Source organism: Leptodactylus fuscus, chromosome 1 (assembly GCF_031893055.1).
Source record: "Leptodactylus fuscus isolate aLepFus1 chromosome 1, aLepFus1.hap2, whole genome shotgun sequence".
Lineage (NCBI taxonomy): Eukaryota > Metazoa > Chordata > Amphibia > Anura > Leptodactylidae > Leptodactylus > Leptodactylus fuscus.
The window spans coordinates 203341174-203361371 of record NC_134265.1 but is presented as its reverse complement, the minus strand read 5'-3'; the positions used below and the strand labels follow the sequence as shown (position 1 = coordinate 203361371).

Here is a 20198-nt window from a genome sequence, read left to right as displayed (position 1 = left end):
TGTTGTATGAAACAGCAGACACCAGGAAACTAAAATAAGATAATCCTTTAATAGTCCCACAGTGGGGAAATTTCAGCATGTTACAGCAGCATAGTAATACAGGTACAGGATAATACACAGTAATATATTACAGACGTAGGCACACATATGCTGAGAAGAGAAGATATACTAGGAGTCCATAGCAGCTAAGGAACAGAAGAAGAAAGAAGGAAGACTTCATAACCATAATCATTAGTTGTCTGTGCGGAGTGATCTTCGCTTGGTCTGATGTAGATTATACAGCCTGGTCGCGGTTGGAATGAAGGACTTGCGATAGAGCTCCTTCTCACACTTGGGGTGAAGCAGATGGTCACTTACAGTGCTGCCAAGTCCCATACATGGGGTGGGATTTGTTCTCCCGCATGGAGGTCATCACGGACAGTGTCCTTCTGTCACCCACCACCTGTACTGGGTGCAGGGGGCTCCCCAGGACAGAGCTGGCCCTTCTGATCAGCCTGTCAAGTCTATTTCTGTCCATGGTTGATATACTGCTCCCCCAGCAGGCCACACCTAAAAAGATGGCTGAAGCAACCACAGAGTTGAAGAAGGCCCTAAGAAGTGGCCCCTGGACTCCGAAGGCCCTCAGCCTCCTGAGCACGTAGAGCCTGCTGTGGCCCTTTCTGTGCTGCGCCTCCAGGTGATCAGCCCAGTCTAGTTTATTGTTGAAGAGCACACCCAGATACTTATAGGTCCTGACTATCTCAATAGTCGCTATAAGGTCGCCATAGTTAAACATCCAGCATCCGCCATAATAATACGGCGGATGTCGGGAAGGGGTTAAAGGGAGTCTATGCTTATTTAAAAAACTATATAGCCAATGATATTTATTGTCATTCATTGATCCTCACAGCTGTTTTTTTAATTAACCCGGTTTTCTTGATATGCAAATTACTATTTAGGGCGCAGCACCAGAATTGTTATCCCTGTTCCTTGAGCACCACTACATGGTGATAGACTTTCAATGATAACAAAGCATTTATAATCACTATAGAATGTTCTGGTAACACTCTCTTCTTTACAGACAATCCCTCCTTCTACAACTCTAATAATAAGTCAATATAGGAGGTGTTGCAAGTAGATTAGCATAGATTCTATAGTGATTATAAAAGCTTTGTTCCCATTGAAAGTCCATCAACACGTAGTGGTGCTCAAGAAACAGGGATATCACTTCCGGTGCTCCCTGAAGAGTAACTTGCATATCAAGAAAACCGGGTTAATTAAAAAACAGCTGTGAGAATCAATGAATGACAGATATGCCCAGAGAAGCCTTTCTAAAGACTGTGTAAAGATATGCTTATTTTTTAAAAAACATCTAGCCAATGATAGACTCCCTTTAAAGGGGTTGTCCGGGCATAAATGTTATTATATTATATTATTATAAATTAAATATGCCAAGGAAGGTAAAAAAAAAAAAAAAAAAGTTATACTCGCCTTTTCCCAGCGCAGTCCGGTCCTGCCAATCTGATGTTTTCTTGCCCATGAAAGGATCCAAGGACGTCTGAGCCAAAATGGAATTTCATTTCAAGAAGATATCTGAGCAGCAGGGCGGTAATGCGCTGGTAGGACACTGGAGACAGGAGAGTATGATTTGTTTATTTATTTATTTAACCTCCTCAGGCCTATCTTTTGCCTGGCCAATCTTTATAACAGGTTTCCTTTTTCCACTATATATTATGTATACTGGCCATCTTATTTGAGATCCCCCTCACCCCACAGAAGACTACTTGTCAACAAAGTTTTGGGTTTTGATCTCAAAGTTTTACTGAACTACAGAATGAACTATAGACAAAAATAAAAGACAATCTTAGCTTTAACCTTTATGTTCAACAGAAAATACAATCACAAAAGAATATTAACAATCTTTTCATTTATACAGAATACACAAAATGATGAGAAGCAATGGCAAATAAAGGAAAACTGTGAAAAGATCACAAGGCACATTTTCAAATAAAAAAATGTTGGAAAGAAACGTAAATTATATCTTGGAGAGGTTGCAGTGCAAAAAGACATTTCCCTGCCATGTCTGTGAGACAACACCTACTGATAAAGAGCCAGAATGTCACCCGAGAGGGCAGCAGATGAAACAGAGCTGGCTCTGCTACAGTGCAGATCCAAATAAGTGGTCCAGACGAGGCTCCGCTTTACATTTTGTGGCTTCCAAAAAGGCAGACGTCATTTTATTTCTTCACAATCATACTTGAAATCCTGCAGTACTTCACTGATTGCTTCCACAGTTTTAATTATCCTACGGGAACGGATGGGAACTATAAATAACATACATCTGGCTTACATTACGCACGATATAGAAGTTTAGGTAGTGTTTATGAAACACCCAGAAAAGAGGCTGCGCTCCTTGTTTAGAACTGAGGCACTTTCAAGGTGTTATCGTAGTGATATATATCTGTCACAATAACAGTGGAAATAAATATTATCCCTTTATGTCAACTTAATCCCATTTTACAGGTGGCCATTTCTGAAAGGGTTAGCATAGGCAGAGCCAACAGCAAAAACACATTTCAAGTAATTGCTTAAACTATACCAAAGCTGAAGTTTCACCTGGGTACAGCTATGGTAAACAGGCTATAAAATCAGCAGAATAGAACAGTATTTCAGAATTTTATATGATATCAAAAATAATCTCTATTTAAAACACTGAACAATGAAACCCGCAGTAGAAAAAAGATAACACTGCTTGACTTCCATTCAAGACAGCAAAGTCTGTAAGAGAATGTTCTAATGACAGAACAGAATAAACGAGGACTATTAAAGGCAATGGAGTGGTGTTATTTTATTTTAAACAAACATGCCTAATATTTGGAGTAAGAATGGACTAATGAGTGCAGATTAGGAGGTCTTCTTAAAGAAAAACTATGGGCAGGTTCACATCTGTGCCCCGGTCTCCGCTTTCAGGTTTCCATCTTCTGCCGACAGGAGACAGAAACCCGGCAGACAGTGTTCGCCCGTGAGCGTTTTGTGGTCTCTGTGGCGAAAGTTTTTTTTTTAAAATTGGACACAAAGTCCTGCATGTCCGACTTTGTATCCGGTTAAAAAAAACGGTTCAGCCGCAGAGAGGCAGAAGACGCCCACGAGCGGCCACTTTGCAAACCCAAGTGAAAGGGTTTGAAAACTGTTTGCCGGGTTTCCGTCTCCTGACCAGTTTCTCTCGGAAGAAGACGGAAACCCAAAAGTGGAGACCAGGCGCAGGTGTGAACCCGCCTTAATCATGCCTGCAGCCAACAAGCGAACATAATCATTCCAATGGCCAGTGACACTACACACGAGACGATAACCTGGCCCCCAGGTGAGGTAATCGTGATTGGGTTTTCAGACCACAGTTTCTGCATACATGATCTTATCCATTGGTAACCTATCAAGACAACAGATTGCCATCATTAAGATGAATAGAGAAAAAAAATTTTTTAAGATTTTCTCTATTCAACTTCGTGATGACAATCTGTTGTCCATATAGGTTGCCAATGGTTAAAATCATGCATGTAGAAACTGACTGTGGTCTCAAAAACCAAGCATGATTTCCTTACTGTGGCAGGTTTATCTTCTCATAGATGTAGTATCCCTGCCTTGTAACCTGTTCTCAATAAGTAAACCATTGCTAGGAGTCTAACAAGTACCAGACCACAGAAAGTCCCTTTATTGTATCCATTGGCAACTGATCAAGACTAAAGATTGTCACCACTAAGATGTTAAAAATTTTGCAGAGTTTCAAAGATGTTTTCTAATTACTTATATTTGGAAGAAGGTTTAACTTTTAATTATCCAAAACTCTAAATATGGTTATGTTCATGGGAAAATCCCTTTAAAGCTAAAGTTCTAATTGCACTTAAAAATATAGTTGAACAGATTGTAATCGAGACCCTTTAAAAGATTTCGGTTTGCAATTCTAAAGAAGTTTGTCTACTAAGAAAAGCTAAGTTTCTTTTGAGCATAAACAGGAAAAAAATGTATAAGAAAAGTCTATTACTTGTGTTTTAGAAGTTGAACCTCTTCTTGATGGGACTCATCGCTAGGATGGTCCTGGGCATTCTGCTTCGCTAGCTGTAATCTTGCAGTCTGCCAAGAAAAAAAAAAGCATTATAAGGTATTAATCTACCAAATGTAAAAAAAAATTGTTCTCAATCAGCAACATTTATATATGAAATATACAGTCCTATGAAAAAGTTTGGGCACCCCTATTAATCTTAATCATTTTTTGTTCTAAATATTTTGGTGTTTGCAACAGCCATTTCAGTTTGATATATCTAATAACTGATGGACACAGTAATATTTCAGGATTGAAATGAGGTTTATTGTACTAACAGAAAATGTGCAATATGCATTAAACCAAAATTTGACCGGTGCAAAAGTATGGGCACCCTTATCATTTTATTGATTTGAATTCCCCTAACTACTTTTTACTGACTTACTGAAGCACAAAATTGGTTTTGTAACCTCAGTGAGCTTTGAACTTCATAGCCAGATGTATCCAATCATAAGAAAAGGTATTTAAGGTGGCCAATTGCAAGTTGATCTCCTATTTGAATCTCCTCTGAAGAGTGGCATCATGGGCTACTCAAAACAACTCTCAAATGATCTGAAAACAAAGATTGTTCAACATAGTTGTTCAGGGGAAGGATACAAAAAGTTGTCTCAGAGATTTAACCTGTCAGTTTCCACTGTGAGGAACATAGTAAGGAAATGGAAGACCACAGGGACAGTTCTTGTTAAGCCCAGAAGTGGCAGGCCAAGAAAAATATCAGAAAGGCAGAGAAGAAGAATGGTGAGAACAGTCAAGGACAATCCACAGACCACCTCCAAAGAGCTGCAGATTCATCTTGCTGCAGATGGTGTCACTGTGCATCGGTCAACTATACAGCGCACTTTGCACAAATAGAAGCTGTATGGGAGAGTGATGAGAAAGAAGCCGTTTCTGCACGTACGCCACAAATAGAGTTGCCTGAGGTATGAAAAAGCACATTTGGACAAGGCAGCTTCATTTTGGAAACAAAAATTGAGTTGTTTGGTTATAAAAAAAGGCGTTATGCATGGCGTCCAAAAAGAAACAGCATTCCAAGAAAAACACATGCTACCCACTGTAAAATTTGGTGGAGGTTCCATCATGCTTTGGGGCTGTGTGGCCAATGCCGGCATCGGGAATCTTGTTAAAGTTGAGAGTCGCATGGATTCCACTCAGTATCAGCAGATTCTTGAGAATAATGTTCAAGAATCAGTGACGAAGTTGAAGTTACGCCGGGGATGGATATTTCAGCAAGACAATGATCCAAAACACCGCTCCAAATCCTCAGGCATTCATGCAGAGGAACAATTACAATGTTCTGGAATGGCCATCCCAGTCCCCAGACCTGAATATCATTGAACATCTGTGGGATGATTTGAAGCGGGCTGTCCATGCTCGGCGACCATCTAACTTAACTGAACTTGAATTGTTTGTCCAAAATACCTTTATCCAGGATCCAGGAACTGATTAAAAGCTACAGGAAGCGACTAGAGGCTGTTATCTTTGCAAAAGGAGGATCTACTAAATATTAATGTCACTTTTCTGTTGAGGTGCCCATACTTTTGCACCGGTCAAATTTTGGTTTAATGCATATTGCACATTTTCTGTTAGTACAATAAACCTCATTTCAATCCTGAAATATTACTGTGTCCATCAGTTATTAGATATATCAAACTGAAATGGCTGTTATAAACACCAAAATATTTAGAACTAAAAATGATTAAGATTAATAGGGGTGCCCAAACTTTTTCATAGGACTGTATATCATACCAGCTCTAATTTCTCTTTCTCCAGCTCCTGGATCTTTTCAAGGTGTTCAGAAAGATCAGGTCGGTCATGCAGTTCCTTGAAGCAATCCTTCATCTGGATAAGTTCTTTGCTGATGCCATTAAAAGCTTGTGTTATCTCATGAACCAACTGGCGGTAATGGATAAAATCATAGTGTGGGCCAGATTTCAGATATGCCTGATGCCCTCTGAGAAAAAAAAAAAAAAAAGATAAGAGTTATTTGCAGCCTCAATTGAATATTATTCCAATATGTCTGTCATGTACGGCTCACAGCTGTCCAGGGTCGACTCAAGTCCGCTCACTCAATGTTGCATCACCCTTCATTCAGGTTGCAAACTGAGTGCAAGTCACACCCCAGCACAGTCCACACACCCCAAATTCATTCCGGCACTGCCACCACTGATTCAGGTCCAGCACAAATCTTGCGCACATATACAATTCAAAAAGATAATGGGTTCATAGAGCATAGCCTTAAAGTTAACACTTTATATCTGCAGCACTGAACCATCTTGGTATTAGAGAGATTACAAATAACACACATTACAAACAGCTGTAGAAATAAAAAGGAATAAAACAGTAAAATACACTCACCGGCCACTTTATTAGGTACACCTGTCCAACTGCTCGTTAACACTTAATTTCTAATCAGCCAATCACATGGCGGCAACTCAGTGCATTTAGGCATGTAGACATGGTCAAGACAATCTCCTGCAGTTCAAACCGAGCATCAGTATGGGGAAGAAAGGTGATTTGAGTGCCTTTGAACGTGGCATGGTTGTTGGTGCCAGAAGGGCTGGTCTGAGTATTTCAGAAACTGCTGATCTACTGGGATTTTCACGCACAACCATCTCTAGGGTTTACAGAGAATGGTCCGATAAAGAAAAAACATCCAGTGAGCGGCAGTTCTGTGGGCGGAAATGCGTTGTTGATGCCAGAGGAGAATGGCCAGACTGGTTCGAGCTGATAGAAAGGCAACAGTGACTCAAATAGCCACCCGTTACAACCAAGGTAGCCAGAAGAGCATCTCTGAACGCACAGTACGTCGAACTTTGAGGCAGATGGGCTACAGCAGCAGAAGACCACACCGGGTGCCACTCCTTTCAGCTAAGAACAGGAAACTGAGGCTACAATTTGCACAAGCTCATCGAAATTGGACAATTGAAGATTGGAAAAACGTTGCCTGGTCTGATGAGTCTCTATTTCTGCTGCGACATTCGGATGGTAGGGTCAGAATTTGGCGTCAACAACATGAAAGCATGGATCCATCCTGCCTTGTATCAACGGTTCAGGCTGGTGGTGGTGGTGTCATGGTGTGGGGAATATTTTCTTGGCACTCTTTGGGCCCCTTGGTACCAATTGAGCATCGTTGCAACGCCAAAGCCTATCTGAGTATTGTTGCTGACCATGTCCATCCCTTTATGACCACAATGTACCCAACATCTGATGGCTACTTTCAGCAGGATAATGCGCCATGTCATAAAGCTGGAATCATCTCAGACTGGTTTCTTGAACATGACAATGAGTTCACTGTACTCCAATGGCCTCCACAGTCACCAGATCTCAATCCAATAGAGCATCTTTGGGAGGTGGTGGAACGGGAGATTCGCATCATGGATGTGCAGCCGACAAATCTGCGGCAACTGTGTGATGCCATCATGTCAATATGGACCAAAATCTCTGAGGAATGCTTCCAGCACCTTGTTGAATCTATGCCACGAAGAATTGAGGCAGTTCTGAAGGCAAAAGGGGGTCCAACCCGTTACCAGCATGGTGTACCTAATAAAGTGGCCAGTGAGTGTACTTCAGAGTCTTTGGTTCCAGGACGTTGGAGATCCTCTGTAGTGAGAAAGGACACATCCAGCTCCCTTAGCTAACTCCACGGACGTGAAAAAGAATCTAAGTTGAGTGTCAAGCCACACTGCCATTCCAGGCAGATCCCCCTTCTCTTACCCCCACTGCAGGATCCTGAGAAAGAAGGATGTTTTCCTGGCTGCAGGAAAGCTGTGTCTGGGGTGAGCTCAGGGTCATTAGCCCTCTCTCCCTCCTTTGATATCTGTTTGGCCAGGGGTAATAAAACTGGCTAGAGCCAGAAAGAGCGATCTACCCTTACATACACATAAAACCACTGAAGCAAACTGATCAGCAACGTAAACACAACATAGGACTAACAGGATTATGTAACTTAGGATATATCCTAACCTATCAAAGAAAAATACATAGCAGGGGTTCTCTCATCTTCACAATGTGCCATACCTATACAAAAGTTACAAACCTAGTAGAGGTGTTGGCCTGTCTGATAACTGCTCCTTCAGCCCACCGTTACTTCCCCTCCTTCAAAGTGCTCTCTGTGCACATTTACTTATCCTCCAATCTCCAAGTGGCTGTCATCTATTGACCACCAGGACCTACCACCACCTTCAGTGACCACTTCACTAGTTGGTCATGTACTTCCATTCATGTGATATCCCCACTATCATCATGCGCAATTTCAACATCCCCATTGACTCAAAACATCCTTCTGCTTCCAAACTCTTATCTCTCACCACCTCTTTTGGGCTCTCATTGTGATTCTCATTCCATTAACATGGGGAGGGCACACACTTGATCTGGTCTTCACCCATCTTGTTCCCAGATCCAACCTCTCTTAACTCTCCCACCACGCTTTCTGGACACAATTTACATTCTTATCTCTTTCCTCTTTAACAGACCCCCTAAGTCTAATGCATCCCCACATGAACCTTAACTTCCTTGACATCCACTAAAACTTTAACTCTATTCTACCATTTTCTGGAATATCCTCACTTCAGGACACATGCTGCCACTGCTATACACACACAACAGTGCTTGGCGAATCAAAAGGCAACTCCGGCATAAAGTTCCAACAATAAACTGAGATGTGCTGAAGGCTAAGGTCCCAAGTAGTGAGCCACAGCCAAAAAGTGCTGCGGCATAGACTATGGCGGAAATGTATTGCATTTTCTCCTGCAGCACTTTTTACAGAATGTATGCAGTTTTCCTTTACAGACCTCCTGTCCCTATCATACGTATATTGAAACTGGCAGCCTTTCTGTAGGTATAACTGACATGCTGCGATAAAAAAGAAGAAGAAGAAAAAAAAGCAATGTTTTTGAATTCACAGCATTTCACCTTCAGATTTTTTTCCTGCAATGTGTGGATGCAATTAGCCAGAATCCCATCCACTTTGCAGCTACTGTAATACACGGCATTTTTGCTTTGGCATTTCTACCATGGCCAAAACGGTGTGTATTCGCAATTTGAGGCCCGGCCTCAAGGGTTGTGGGAAGCCTCTGAAAGAAAAGCCACAAGGAACAGACCTATTTCACCACCAGTCATATCTTCCCAATCCCACAAACCCAAACAGTTATTTAATACCTTGAACATCCTTCAGCACCCTTGGGTGTCTTATCAGAGATCAATTATGTCAGCTGAAGACTTTTCTTGAAAAACAAAACTGACACCTTCAGAGAGAGCCTCACCCTACACCGGTATGTAAATTAGATCTCTGGCAGCGATGGGGGCGGGCCCCAGCGCTGAAAATGCTCGTTTCGTGCACCCCTCCACGTCATACTCTGTTCACGTCCTCCTTTCTTGGTTCTTCTATGCAAGTCCTCCTCCTGCTTTCGGTTCACCACCTCCAACTGTCTCTTCCCGGACAAAGCGTTAGCCCTAGGAATGAGCCATGATGTCCTGCTCTGTGATTGGCTTGTCCCTGTTAGTGGAATAGGACCTGTGATGACGTCACTACTGCTCTGTGACTGGCTTGTCCCTGCTAGTGGAAAAGGGCCTGTGTGATGACGTCACTACAAGGTCCTTCGTCATCTTCTACACAGTGATCTATGCAGAGCAGAGGCTGCAGCTCCCTGTGTCTATGGGAGCTACAGCCCCTGCTCTGCATAGATCACTACGTAGAAGACGATGAAGGACCTTGTAGTGATGTCATCACAGGCCCTGTTCCACTAGCAGGGACAAGCCAATCACAGAGCAGTAGTGGCGTCATCACAGGTCCTGTTCCACTCGTCCGGGAAGAGACAGTTGGAGGCGGTGAATCGAAAGCAGGAGGAGGGACTTACATAGAAGAGAGGAGGGCGAACAGATTATGACGTGGAGGGGTGCACGGTAGGGCTCATTTACATATACGTTTAAAAGGTAATTCATTAAAACGGGGAGGAGGGGGGAGGTCTTTTAAAAAACGATTAGCAGGAACTGATTATCCTTTTTAAAGACTATTTAGGCATATGTTTATCTAAAATAGCGAAAATCCAGTGATAGCGCCCCTTTAAACACGCTACTGTCACACTCATCCTTAACCCCTTCCTACTATGGCATTGCAAGCCAGGTTCATATTTAGATGTATGGAGCTGGGTGCGGTGTCTTTTTATGCGGCACAAGATGACGTTTTTATTGGGGAAAGATCTGATGGTTTGATTTTTTTTTTTGCCACTACGCCGTACACAATATGGGATAAAAGTTTTAATATTTTAATAGTTCGAGCATTTTGGAGCGCAGGGATACCTAATGTGTTTGTGTTTTTTTTTTTTTTATTTACTTTTATATATGATCTAGGGAAAGGGGGGTGATTTGAACTTTTGTATTTTTTTATACTTTTAAAAACTTTTTTTTTCTTCTATTACATTCATGATCAGACCCCCTACGTACCTTGAAACCTAGGGGTCTGATCGCTCATACTATTCACTGCAATACTACAGTATTGCAGTGAATAGCAAAATGCCATCACTTCTATTAGACACTGCCTCTGCCAGCGTCTAACAGAACTAATGCAGGGACAAGCCTGGAAGCCTTCAATAGGCTTCCTGCTGTCATAGCAACTGATCGCCGCCCTCCGGTGACATTCAGGAGGGTGGCGATCAGCGAAAAATGGCGGCGTCCGTTCCCCCTGTGCAATTTAGACACTGCGGTCCCGATTGACTGCAGCATCTAAAGGATTGGTGCGGGCACCGACAGCTGCTGTTAGCGGCAGGTGCTGGCTGAATTATACAGCCGGCATCCACCTTGTATGGAGAAAGCTCAGCTCCTGAGCTCTCTCCATACATGCCCATGCGACTCTTGACATAGTATTATGTCAAGGGTCGCTAAGGGGTTTAAGGGTTTGTCCATGATAAAATGAAATTTATATACTATAACCGAAACACCCTCCCCCCGTATGCTTTCTAAATTACTTAGTTTAGTAAAACTGTATATTTTGCCGGCATTGCTGTTGCGGTCATGTGACCGCCCATGCACATTTTCTGATTATCCTGTGACGGTGCATTTCCCCATTTCCGGACACATAACATCACCCTTACTACCCCCCAACCCATCATACTACAGTCTTCCTTTCAAGATCTTCTGGGCACAGGAGATGACTTACTTCTGTGAGAACAGCCCTTCCTCTTCTGTCTGCTGGCACTTGCGCAATAGAGCTGGAGTCCTGGCATTGCACTATAGCCAGACACTCTCCCTATTGTGCAGGCGTGGTGAGGGAGGGAGGGAGAGGGAGGTAGTGTGAGTGAGCTCATGCAAAGCACCATGGTAGCTGTAGGATAAAAGCACAGGAACCTACATCACGTATACAAATGCAGAGGATGTCAGGAGCTCCTGGAGAAACCTAGTTATCACTCAAAACACTGCTAAAAGGTATTTGGGTGCACTTATTAACCCATTAATAGCACTAACTGACCTTCTAAAAAAAAAGGAAAATATATTTTTGCCTGGAAATCCCCTTTAAGGTATGTAGATTTTGCTGAGGCAGGTACAAGTGCTTAATGGTTTATTTCTTATAGGGGAACCATTGTTAGTCCTTCATCAGACATTGTAGTTCATAGGCGGAACAATCGTTTGTCTAGGCCAGAGGTTCTCAAACTTGTTTTGTCTACCGCCCACTTCGAGAATTAATTATTTTCTAGCGCCCCCCCAAATTTTTTTACTTTACTACATCTTAAGAATCACAATCGCAGTCATTATGTTAATAATTAAATTATGTGTGTCATGTGAAAATAAGACTTTCTGATGAGGGTAATGTAAAACACCATTTTGTAATATTAGGAAAACTTGTATTCATGTTATTAAAACAAACATTTCAATTTTAATTTTAAAACTAATCTAATGTGAAGGATGAATTTGATGATTTTTAACAAGTTTGTTAATATCAGGCTCGAATTTACTTAGCGTGTAGCTCCGCCCACCACGTAGCGTGATCCTATGGGATGACTGAAGGGCCTGTGATGTCATCAAAACGTCCTGTAGACTTGGATTTACCTTGTACGGAGTTTCCTAAAGGACCTGGCTCCTCTGCCCACTAGCAGCCTGCTCTATATAATAAAGCTTTATCCTAGTGAACAGAGAGACCAGGTCCTTTAGCCCAGTAGGATTTAGACTGCTTAATATAAGAAAGCAGCACTTATCCACCCCCCCCCCCCCCCCCCTCTATCTCACAGCAGGGAGCTAGGTGATGTGTATGTGTGGTGCAGACACAGGCTGACTCCGTACACTCAGCCCCCCCCTCTCTCCCCCCACACAGCAGGGAGCTACGTCATGTGGCTCCCTCAGCAATGAGCAGGGGGCCAGGTGCTAGTGTCCATAATGAAGTGAATAAAGTAAGATAGTGGACAAACAAAGCAGTTTTGCTGAAGCAGTGTATTTAGGAAAAGTCTTAAATCCACATTAACAAGCAGTATAGATAGAATCCTTGTTATAATACCACCCCTTTAAATTAGCCATCGCCCCCCTAAACCGCTTCAACGCCCCCCAATCTTCTCTGTGCCCTTTACTGCCCCCCTATAGGCCTCCAGCGCCCACAAGGGGGCATTATCGCCCACTTCGAGAAAGACTGGTCTAGGCCATCGCAGATGCCCATAGTATATGCCGGTGAAAAACATACAGTTCCTGACTAGAAAGTAGATTTCATGGCAGTACTTACAGAGTTATGTGTTATAACTCACTGTGTGTGGGATACATGTAATGACAGTACTACATCAAGTCACACATATAGCCTGTGCAATTATCACCATGCTGTCCCTATGTATATAGCTACAGTCCTATGAAAAAGTTTGGGCACCCCTATTAATCTTAATCATTTTTAGTTCTAAATATTTTGGTGTTTATAACAGCCATTTCAGTTTGATATATCTAATAACTGATGGACACAGTAATATTTCAGGATTGAAATGAGGTTTATTGTACTAACAGAAAATGTGCAATATGCATTAAACCAAAATTTGACCGGTGCAAAAGTATGGGCACCTCAACAGAAAAGTGACATTAATATTTAGTAGATCCTCCTTTTGCAAAGATAACAGCCTCTAGTCGCTTCCTGTAGCTTTTAATCAGTTCCTGGATCCTGGATAAAGGTATTTTGGACAAACAATTCAAGTTCAGTTAAGTTAGATGGTCGCCGAGCATGGACAGCCCGCTTCAAATCATCCCACAGATGTTCAATGATATTCAGGTCTGGGGACTGGGATGGCCATTCCAGAACATTGTAATTGTTCCTCTGCATGAATGCCTGAGTTGATTTGGAGCAGTGTTTTGGATCATTGTCTTGCTGAAATATCCATCCCCGGCGTAACTTCAACTTCGTCACTGATTCTTGAACATTATTCTCAAGAATCTGCTGATACTGAGTGGAATCCATGCGACTCTCAACTTTAACAAGATTCCCGATGCCGGCATTGGCCACACAGCCCCAAAGCATGATGGAACCTCCACCAAATTTTACAGTGGGTAGCATGTGTTTTTCTTGGAATGCTGTTTCTTTTTGGACGCCATGCATAACGCCTTTTTTTTATAACCAAACAACTCAATTTTTGTTTCCAAAATGAAGCTGCCTTGTCCAAATGTGCTTTTTCATACCTCAGGCAACTCTATTTGTGGCGTACGTGCAGAAACGGCTTCTTTCTCATCACTCTCCCATACAGCTTCTATTTGTGCAAAGTGCGCTGTATAGTTGACCGATGCACAGTGACACCATCTGCAGCAAGATGAATCTGCAGCTCTTTGGAGGTGGTCTGTGGATTGTCCTTGACTGTTCTCACCATTCTTCTTCTCTGCCTTTCTGATATTTTTCTTGGCCTGCCACTTCTGGGCTTAACAAGAACTGTCCCTGTGGTCTTCCATTTCCTTACTATGTTCCTCACAGTGGAAACTGACAGGTTAAATCTCTGAGACAACGTTTTGTATCCTTCCCCTGAACAACTATGTTGAACAATCTTTGTTTTCAGATCATTTGAGAGTTGTTTTGAGTAGCCCATGATGCCACTCTTCAGAGGAGATTCAAATAGGAGATCAACTTGCAATTGGCCACCTTAAATACCTTTTCTTATGATTGGATACATCTGGCTATGAAGTTCAAAGCTCACTGAGGTTACAAAACCAATTTTGTGCTTCAGTAAGTCAGTAAAAAGTAGTTAGGGGAATTCAAATCAATAAAATGATAAGGGTGCCCATACTTTTGCACCGGTCAAATTTTGGTTTAATGCATATTGCACATTTTCTGTTAGTACAATAAACCTCATTTCAATCCTGAAATATTACTGTGTCCATCAGTTATTAGATATATCAAACTGAAATGGCTGTTGCAAACACCAAAATATTTAGAACAAAAAATGATTAAGATTAATAGGGGTGCCCAAACTTTTTCATAGGACTGTATATAATACCACTGTGCTGTACTTATGTATATAGCTATAACAATGGAGAATGATCAGCGGAACTTCTGACTTTACCACTAAGTATCTTAAGAAATGACTACTGTATATAGCTATGCCATCTGAGTAGTGACTAATGATGATTCCCCTATGGGAAATAAACCATTAAGCACTTGTACCTGCATCAGCAAAATCTACTTACCTCTGTGTTTTCAGTCCTTGAGCTGCTGTGAAGTCTCCCAGATTACCAAGGACTCATTGTTCCATGAGTTCACACACTCCTCCACCCCTGAAAGAAGTGATGTGATTGGAGTGATGAGAGGGGCACAACAGGCTATATCAGGCATTACATATACCACAACACGGACCGGTTTGAAACCCCAGTGGAAAGGGGAAATAAAAAGTCTTAATGTGCTGGCTGCCTGATTTCCTTTAGTACTTGTGGGTAGCAATTAGCAGGATCCAGGCGCCTTGGTGTTCCTGCATGCTACATTCTGACCACAGGAGCGCACAGCTAGATATGCACCATTAGCGCGAGAGCCCTGTGGTAGTGATATAAACAGGGTTAAAGATACATATGAGGTTAAGGGAGAGTACCTCAGTGGATATAACCCATTGTTTACTCGGTGTTATCTTCCTCCTTTAGTCTTTTTGGTCCCATTTATGTGGCCCAAGTTTTTACTTTCAGGCACACATTTTATTAAAAGGGCTCTATCATTGGGAAAAGTCATTTTTAACTAAGCACATCCTTGCATAACCTTTAAGAAAACGGCCGCTTACAATACTGTTTAAGTGGCCATTTTTCTTGTGGCCGTGGGCATGTGCAGTCAGCTCTGCCCGAGGCCTAGAAATTTGACCCCTGTGCCAGAAGACGACGCAAAGAGAGCCCGTTCCTGAAGAAGAGGGAGGCGGCGCTGGATAGTTCTCTCACAGCATTGGGGACACCTCCAGTGCTGTTTGCTGCGAGAGAACTCATTTGCATACTGACAAAAACCGGTATTTATACCGAACGGCGGCACGGAGAAGACATCTAAAGGTAGAAGAATAGTCTTTCTTAAGGCTATTCCTACCTGTTAGGGACAAAAAAATTGAGTTTTAAGGATAGGATCCCTTTAAGCGGATTGGGATTCCGTTTTTCAGGTCCCCAAGCGGTCCTGAAGAACAGAAATCCAAGTGCAGATGTGAACCTAGAGTCAGAATCGCAAAAAATGACAGCATTGCAACAATGAAATTGTCAAATTGTCCATGTGCATAAAGCTGACATTGCCAGTCATTCTGCTTTATATTTGTTATTACACTTTGGTAAATCCCAGAAGTTATTAACAACACAATCTTGCAGATAATAAACTGCACAATTTTGCGACTGAATTTATGAGTGTGTTTGTTGTTTAATCCTCAGTAACACAAATATGATTAACACATTGCAGAAATGCCTCTATATTTCATATGGATAAAGATTGTAAGACACAGAGCTAGCAGATGTCTTGAAGTCAAGCAATCCTCCAATATCCTGCCATGTGGGAACGTTTAACTTTTTATTATTATATACCTTTATTTTACTATTATTATTATTATTATTTTTTTTTAAATAAATATTCCAGATATATAAAATAAATAAGCCAATGATTTGGGGTAGAAGTGTTAAAATTGGAACTCTCCACATTTTCAATCTTTGAAAAATTGCCTTGCAGATTGACCCTGAAAGATTAACCTTCAGAATGTAGTGTGTACACATAAAGGAGTGTATAAAAGGCTGAACAATATTGCAGAGGCACTCTCCATAAATGTGTGAAAAAATAATATTGCACTTTTACAGCTGAAAGAAGGAAAATCTGGTTTGCAGATACGGTTGAGATACTTCTGTTGCATATACACAACAGCTACAGTATGTATCTGGCAGTGTTTCCACAAGGTGAAAAGACTTTTCAAATGATATAAGAAAAAATAATACTTTGCATCTTCTCAGGTTCAGCACATATGCTGGAAAATACTCAAAAAAATATTCAAAGCCTACAGGGATAAAAATGGTGGACCATGGTGGCCCTCAGCCACCTGTTGTTCGGACCGGTGCTTACTGGACCTGTAGAGCATAGTGAACAAAGTTGGGAGAAAGAGTGATACCTCAACCACAGACTCTTTAGTACTCATGGGCATTATGCTGTGTGGGTGCACTAGCAGACATTATACTGCATGGATACACTAATATGCGATTATACAGTGTAGGGACAGGGTGTTAGGCAGCATTATACAGTTCATATGGGCACTAACATGGAATTGTATGATGTGGGGGGAACTAATGGGGTGTCATACTGTGTTTGAGCACCAAGAGGGAGTTATGTGTGGGGGGCAGTAATAAGGCTTACTACTAGAGGGCACTACAGTGCTGAAGCACTAAGGGGACATTCTGTGGAAAAAAATAGCAAAGAAAATATGCAAGAAACACAACCTTGTTCATCAATTTACTTTTTTCTGACTACAATTCCAAAATAACGGACCCATCTACTAATAGTTCTACAAATGCCCTAGGCAAACAACAACCCACCTCCACACTACTAACTAAAAAAATATAAATACAAAAATATGACTTTTTCCTCACGGTCCAAAAATTCCTAAAGAAAAGGGTAGACTATGATTAAAAATTGGGACTCCCTCTCTCAAACAGAGATTATTTATTTTCATGGACAGAAAATAACCTCTACTAAGGGGCCACACGGTGGCTCAGTGGTTAGCACTGCAGCCCTGCAGCGCTGGGTCCTGGTGTTCAAATCCTGCCAAGAGGAAAAAAAGAAAAAAAACATCTGCAAGGAGTTTGTATGCTCTCCGTGTTTGCATGGATTTTCATCCCATATTCCAAAAAGACATACTGATAGGGAAAAAATGTACATTGTGAGTCCTATGTGGGGCAATCTACATTTAAAAAAAAAAAACTCTACTAGAATAGAAAAAGTATACCTTAGCTTATATGTCGCAGTGCACCTATGCACCACAAGAAAGACCAGAATGAATCATCTGATTCTAAAACTCTACCCAGTAACAATTATTACCACATAGGGGGAAAAAAAAAAAACACCATTAAAAATAACAGATCATCCCCCACCCCCATTTACTATATAGTTGTTAAACAGTGTAAATTTAAGACATTGTAAGATAACAATGAAGCAGCCTGCCTGTGCAAATATGCTAATTAGGCACTTTACTGTCAAGCAGATAGTCCTCACCAATCTACTCCAGTCCGGACGACTCACCTGACAGTAGAGAGGCTAAACAGCATACTGGATACTGAAACCCGCTAAAGAACAGTGTGGGCTAGTGTAGAAATATTCTAACTGATCCAAAATCAATAAAGTGGCAAAAAATAAGCATGCAAACAGTTGGTGGAGGTGATGAAAGGTCCTCTTTAAAGGAAGAGATGAGAGATAAAAGGCTATTTCTGTTTCTACATTACAGGGTAAAACAAAACGCAGACCTTTCCTTCACCCCTCATGTTGAATCACTCACACGCTCATGTCACCTCCACCTCAAAAACTTCTCCAGAATATGCCCTTTCCTTACCAGAGATACACTAAAGACACTTATTGTCTCTCTGATTCATTCTCGCCTTGACTACTGTAACTCCTTACTAATCGGTCTTCCCCTCACTAAACTCTCCCCTCTACAATCTATTCTGAGTGCAGCGGCCAGGCTCATCTATCAGTCTAGACCAGAGGTTCTCAAACTTATTTTGTCTACCACCCACTTCGAGAATTAATTATTTTCTAGCGCCCCCCCCCCCTAATTTTTTTTACTTTACTACATCTTAAGAATCACAATCGCAGTCATTATGTTAATAATTAAATTATGTGTGTCATGTGTAAATAAGACTTTCTGATGAGGGTAATGTAAAACACCATTTTGTAATATTAGGAAAACTTTTATTCATGTTATTGAAACAAACATTTCAATTTTAATTTTAAAACTAATCTAATGTGAAGGATGAATTTGATGATTTTTAACAAGTTTGTTAATATCAGGCTCGAATTTACTCCGGTAATCTGCAAGCGATTTCTCTTTTTAATTAGCAACGTTGCCACAGCACTAAATCCACGTTCACACAAATACGATGATGGGAATGCTATCAAAAATAGTTGAACGATGGACCACAATCCAGGGTACAATTGCGGGATTGGCTTTTGTAGCCAAAATTCGGTAAAGCGGTAAAGTTTGTGTTAAAAGCAAAAAAACAATTTTAAAGGGGTTGCCTCATGAAGCTTGATCTGCCTTCTAAGCTGCCTAAAAATCTTCCTTCTTCCTGTTTGCTCGTGTCAGTTAGCCCCGCCCCCAAATTAGCGTGTAGCTCTGCCCACCACATAGCGTGATCCTATGGGATGACTGAAGGGCCTGTGATGTCATCAAAAGGTCCTGTAGACTTGGATTTACCTTGTACGGAGTTTCCTAAAGGACCTGGCTCCTCTGCCCACTAGCAGCCTGCTCTATATCAGTCTTTGTCAAAGTGGGCGATAACGCCCCCTTGTGGGCGCTGGAGGCCTATAGGGGGGCAGTAAAGGGCACAGAGAAGATTGGGGGGCGTTGAAGCGGTTTAGGGGGGCGATGGCTAATTTAAAGGGGTGGTATCATAACAATGATTCTATCTATACTGCTTGTTAATGTGGATTTAAGACTTTTCCTAAATACACTGCTTCAGCAAAACTGCTTTGTTTGTCCACTATCTTACTTTATTCACTTCATTATGGACACTAGCACCTGGCCCCCTGCTCATTGCTGAGGGAGCCACATGACGTAGCTCCCTGCTGTGTGGGGGGAGAGAGGGGGGGGGCTGTGTGTACGGAGCCAGCCTGTGTCTGCACCACACATACACATCACATACACATCACCTAGCTCCCTGAGATAGAGGGGGGGGGGGGGGGGTGGAATAAGTGCTGCTTTCTTATATAAAGCAGTCTAAATCCTACTGGGCTAAAGGACCTGGTCTCTCTGTTCACTAGGATAAAGCTTTATTATATAGAGCAGGCTGCTAGTGGGCAGAGGAGCCAGGTGCTTTAGGAAATTCCGTACAAGGTAAATCCAAGTCTACAGGACCTTTTGATGACATCACAGGCCCTTCAGTCATCCCATAGGATCACGCTATGTGGTGGCCAGAGCTACACGCTAATTTGGGGGCGGGGCTTGGTGTTTTACATTACCCTCATCAGAAAGTCTTATTTACACATGACACACATAATTTAATTATTAACATAATGACTGCGATTGTGATTCTTAAGATGTAGTAAAGTAAAAAAAATTGGGGGGGCGCTAGAAAATAATTAAGTCTCAAAGTGGGTGGTAGACAAAATAAGTTTGAGAACCTCTGCTCTATATAATAAAGCTTTATCCTAGTGAACAGAGAGACCTACAGGTGTTCGTAGGGGGCAGCCCGGGGTCTGAGCAGTGACCCCAGGTCTGCCCCATGCCATCCCCTGCACGTACCTGGTTGATCCTGCCACACAGACTGACAGCTTCCTATACAATGCAATACACGTGTAACACGTGTATTGCAGCGTATATATAGTGAAGCAGTGATCAGCCGATCACTGCTTCAATCCCCCATGGGGACAGAAAAAAAAGTTAGAAAAAAGTAAAAATAAAAAAGTTTAAATAAGTTTAAAATAAATTAGAAATAAATAAAGTCCCAAAAATCCCTTTTTCCCCCATATACAATG

The 20198-nt window shown here is 41.8% G+C and overlaps 1 protein-coding gene across 1 annotated transcript in view; it reads right to left on the bottom strand.

Moving 5' to 3' along the window:
* Nucleotides 1-1714: 1714 nt before the first annotated feature.
* Nucleotides 1715-20198, bottom strand: part of REX1BD (required for excision 1-B domain containing) — a 38768-nt gene continuing 20284 nt past the window's right edge. Inside the window, exons 3-5 of the mRNA XM_075282407.1 lie at nt 5822-6026; nt 4019-4107; nt 1715-2284 (exon numbers count right to left, since the gene is read on the bottom strand). Coding sequence (XP_075138508.1) covers nt 2212-2284; nt 4019-4107; nt 5822-6026 — 367 coding nt within the window. The 3' untranslated portion in view covers nt 1715-2211. The remainder of the gene's footprint in view (nt 2285-4018; nt 4108-5821; nt 6027-20198) is intronic.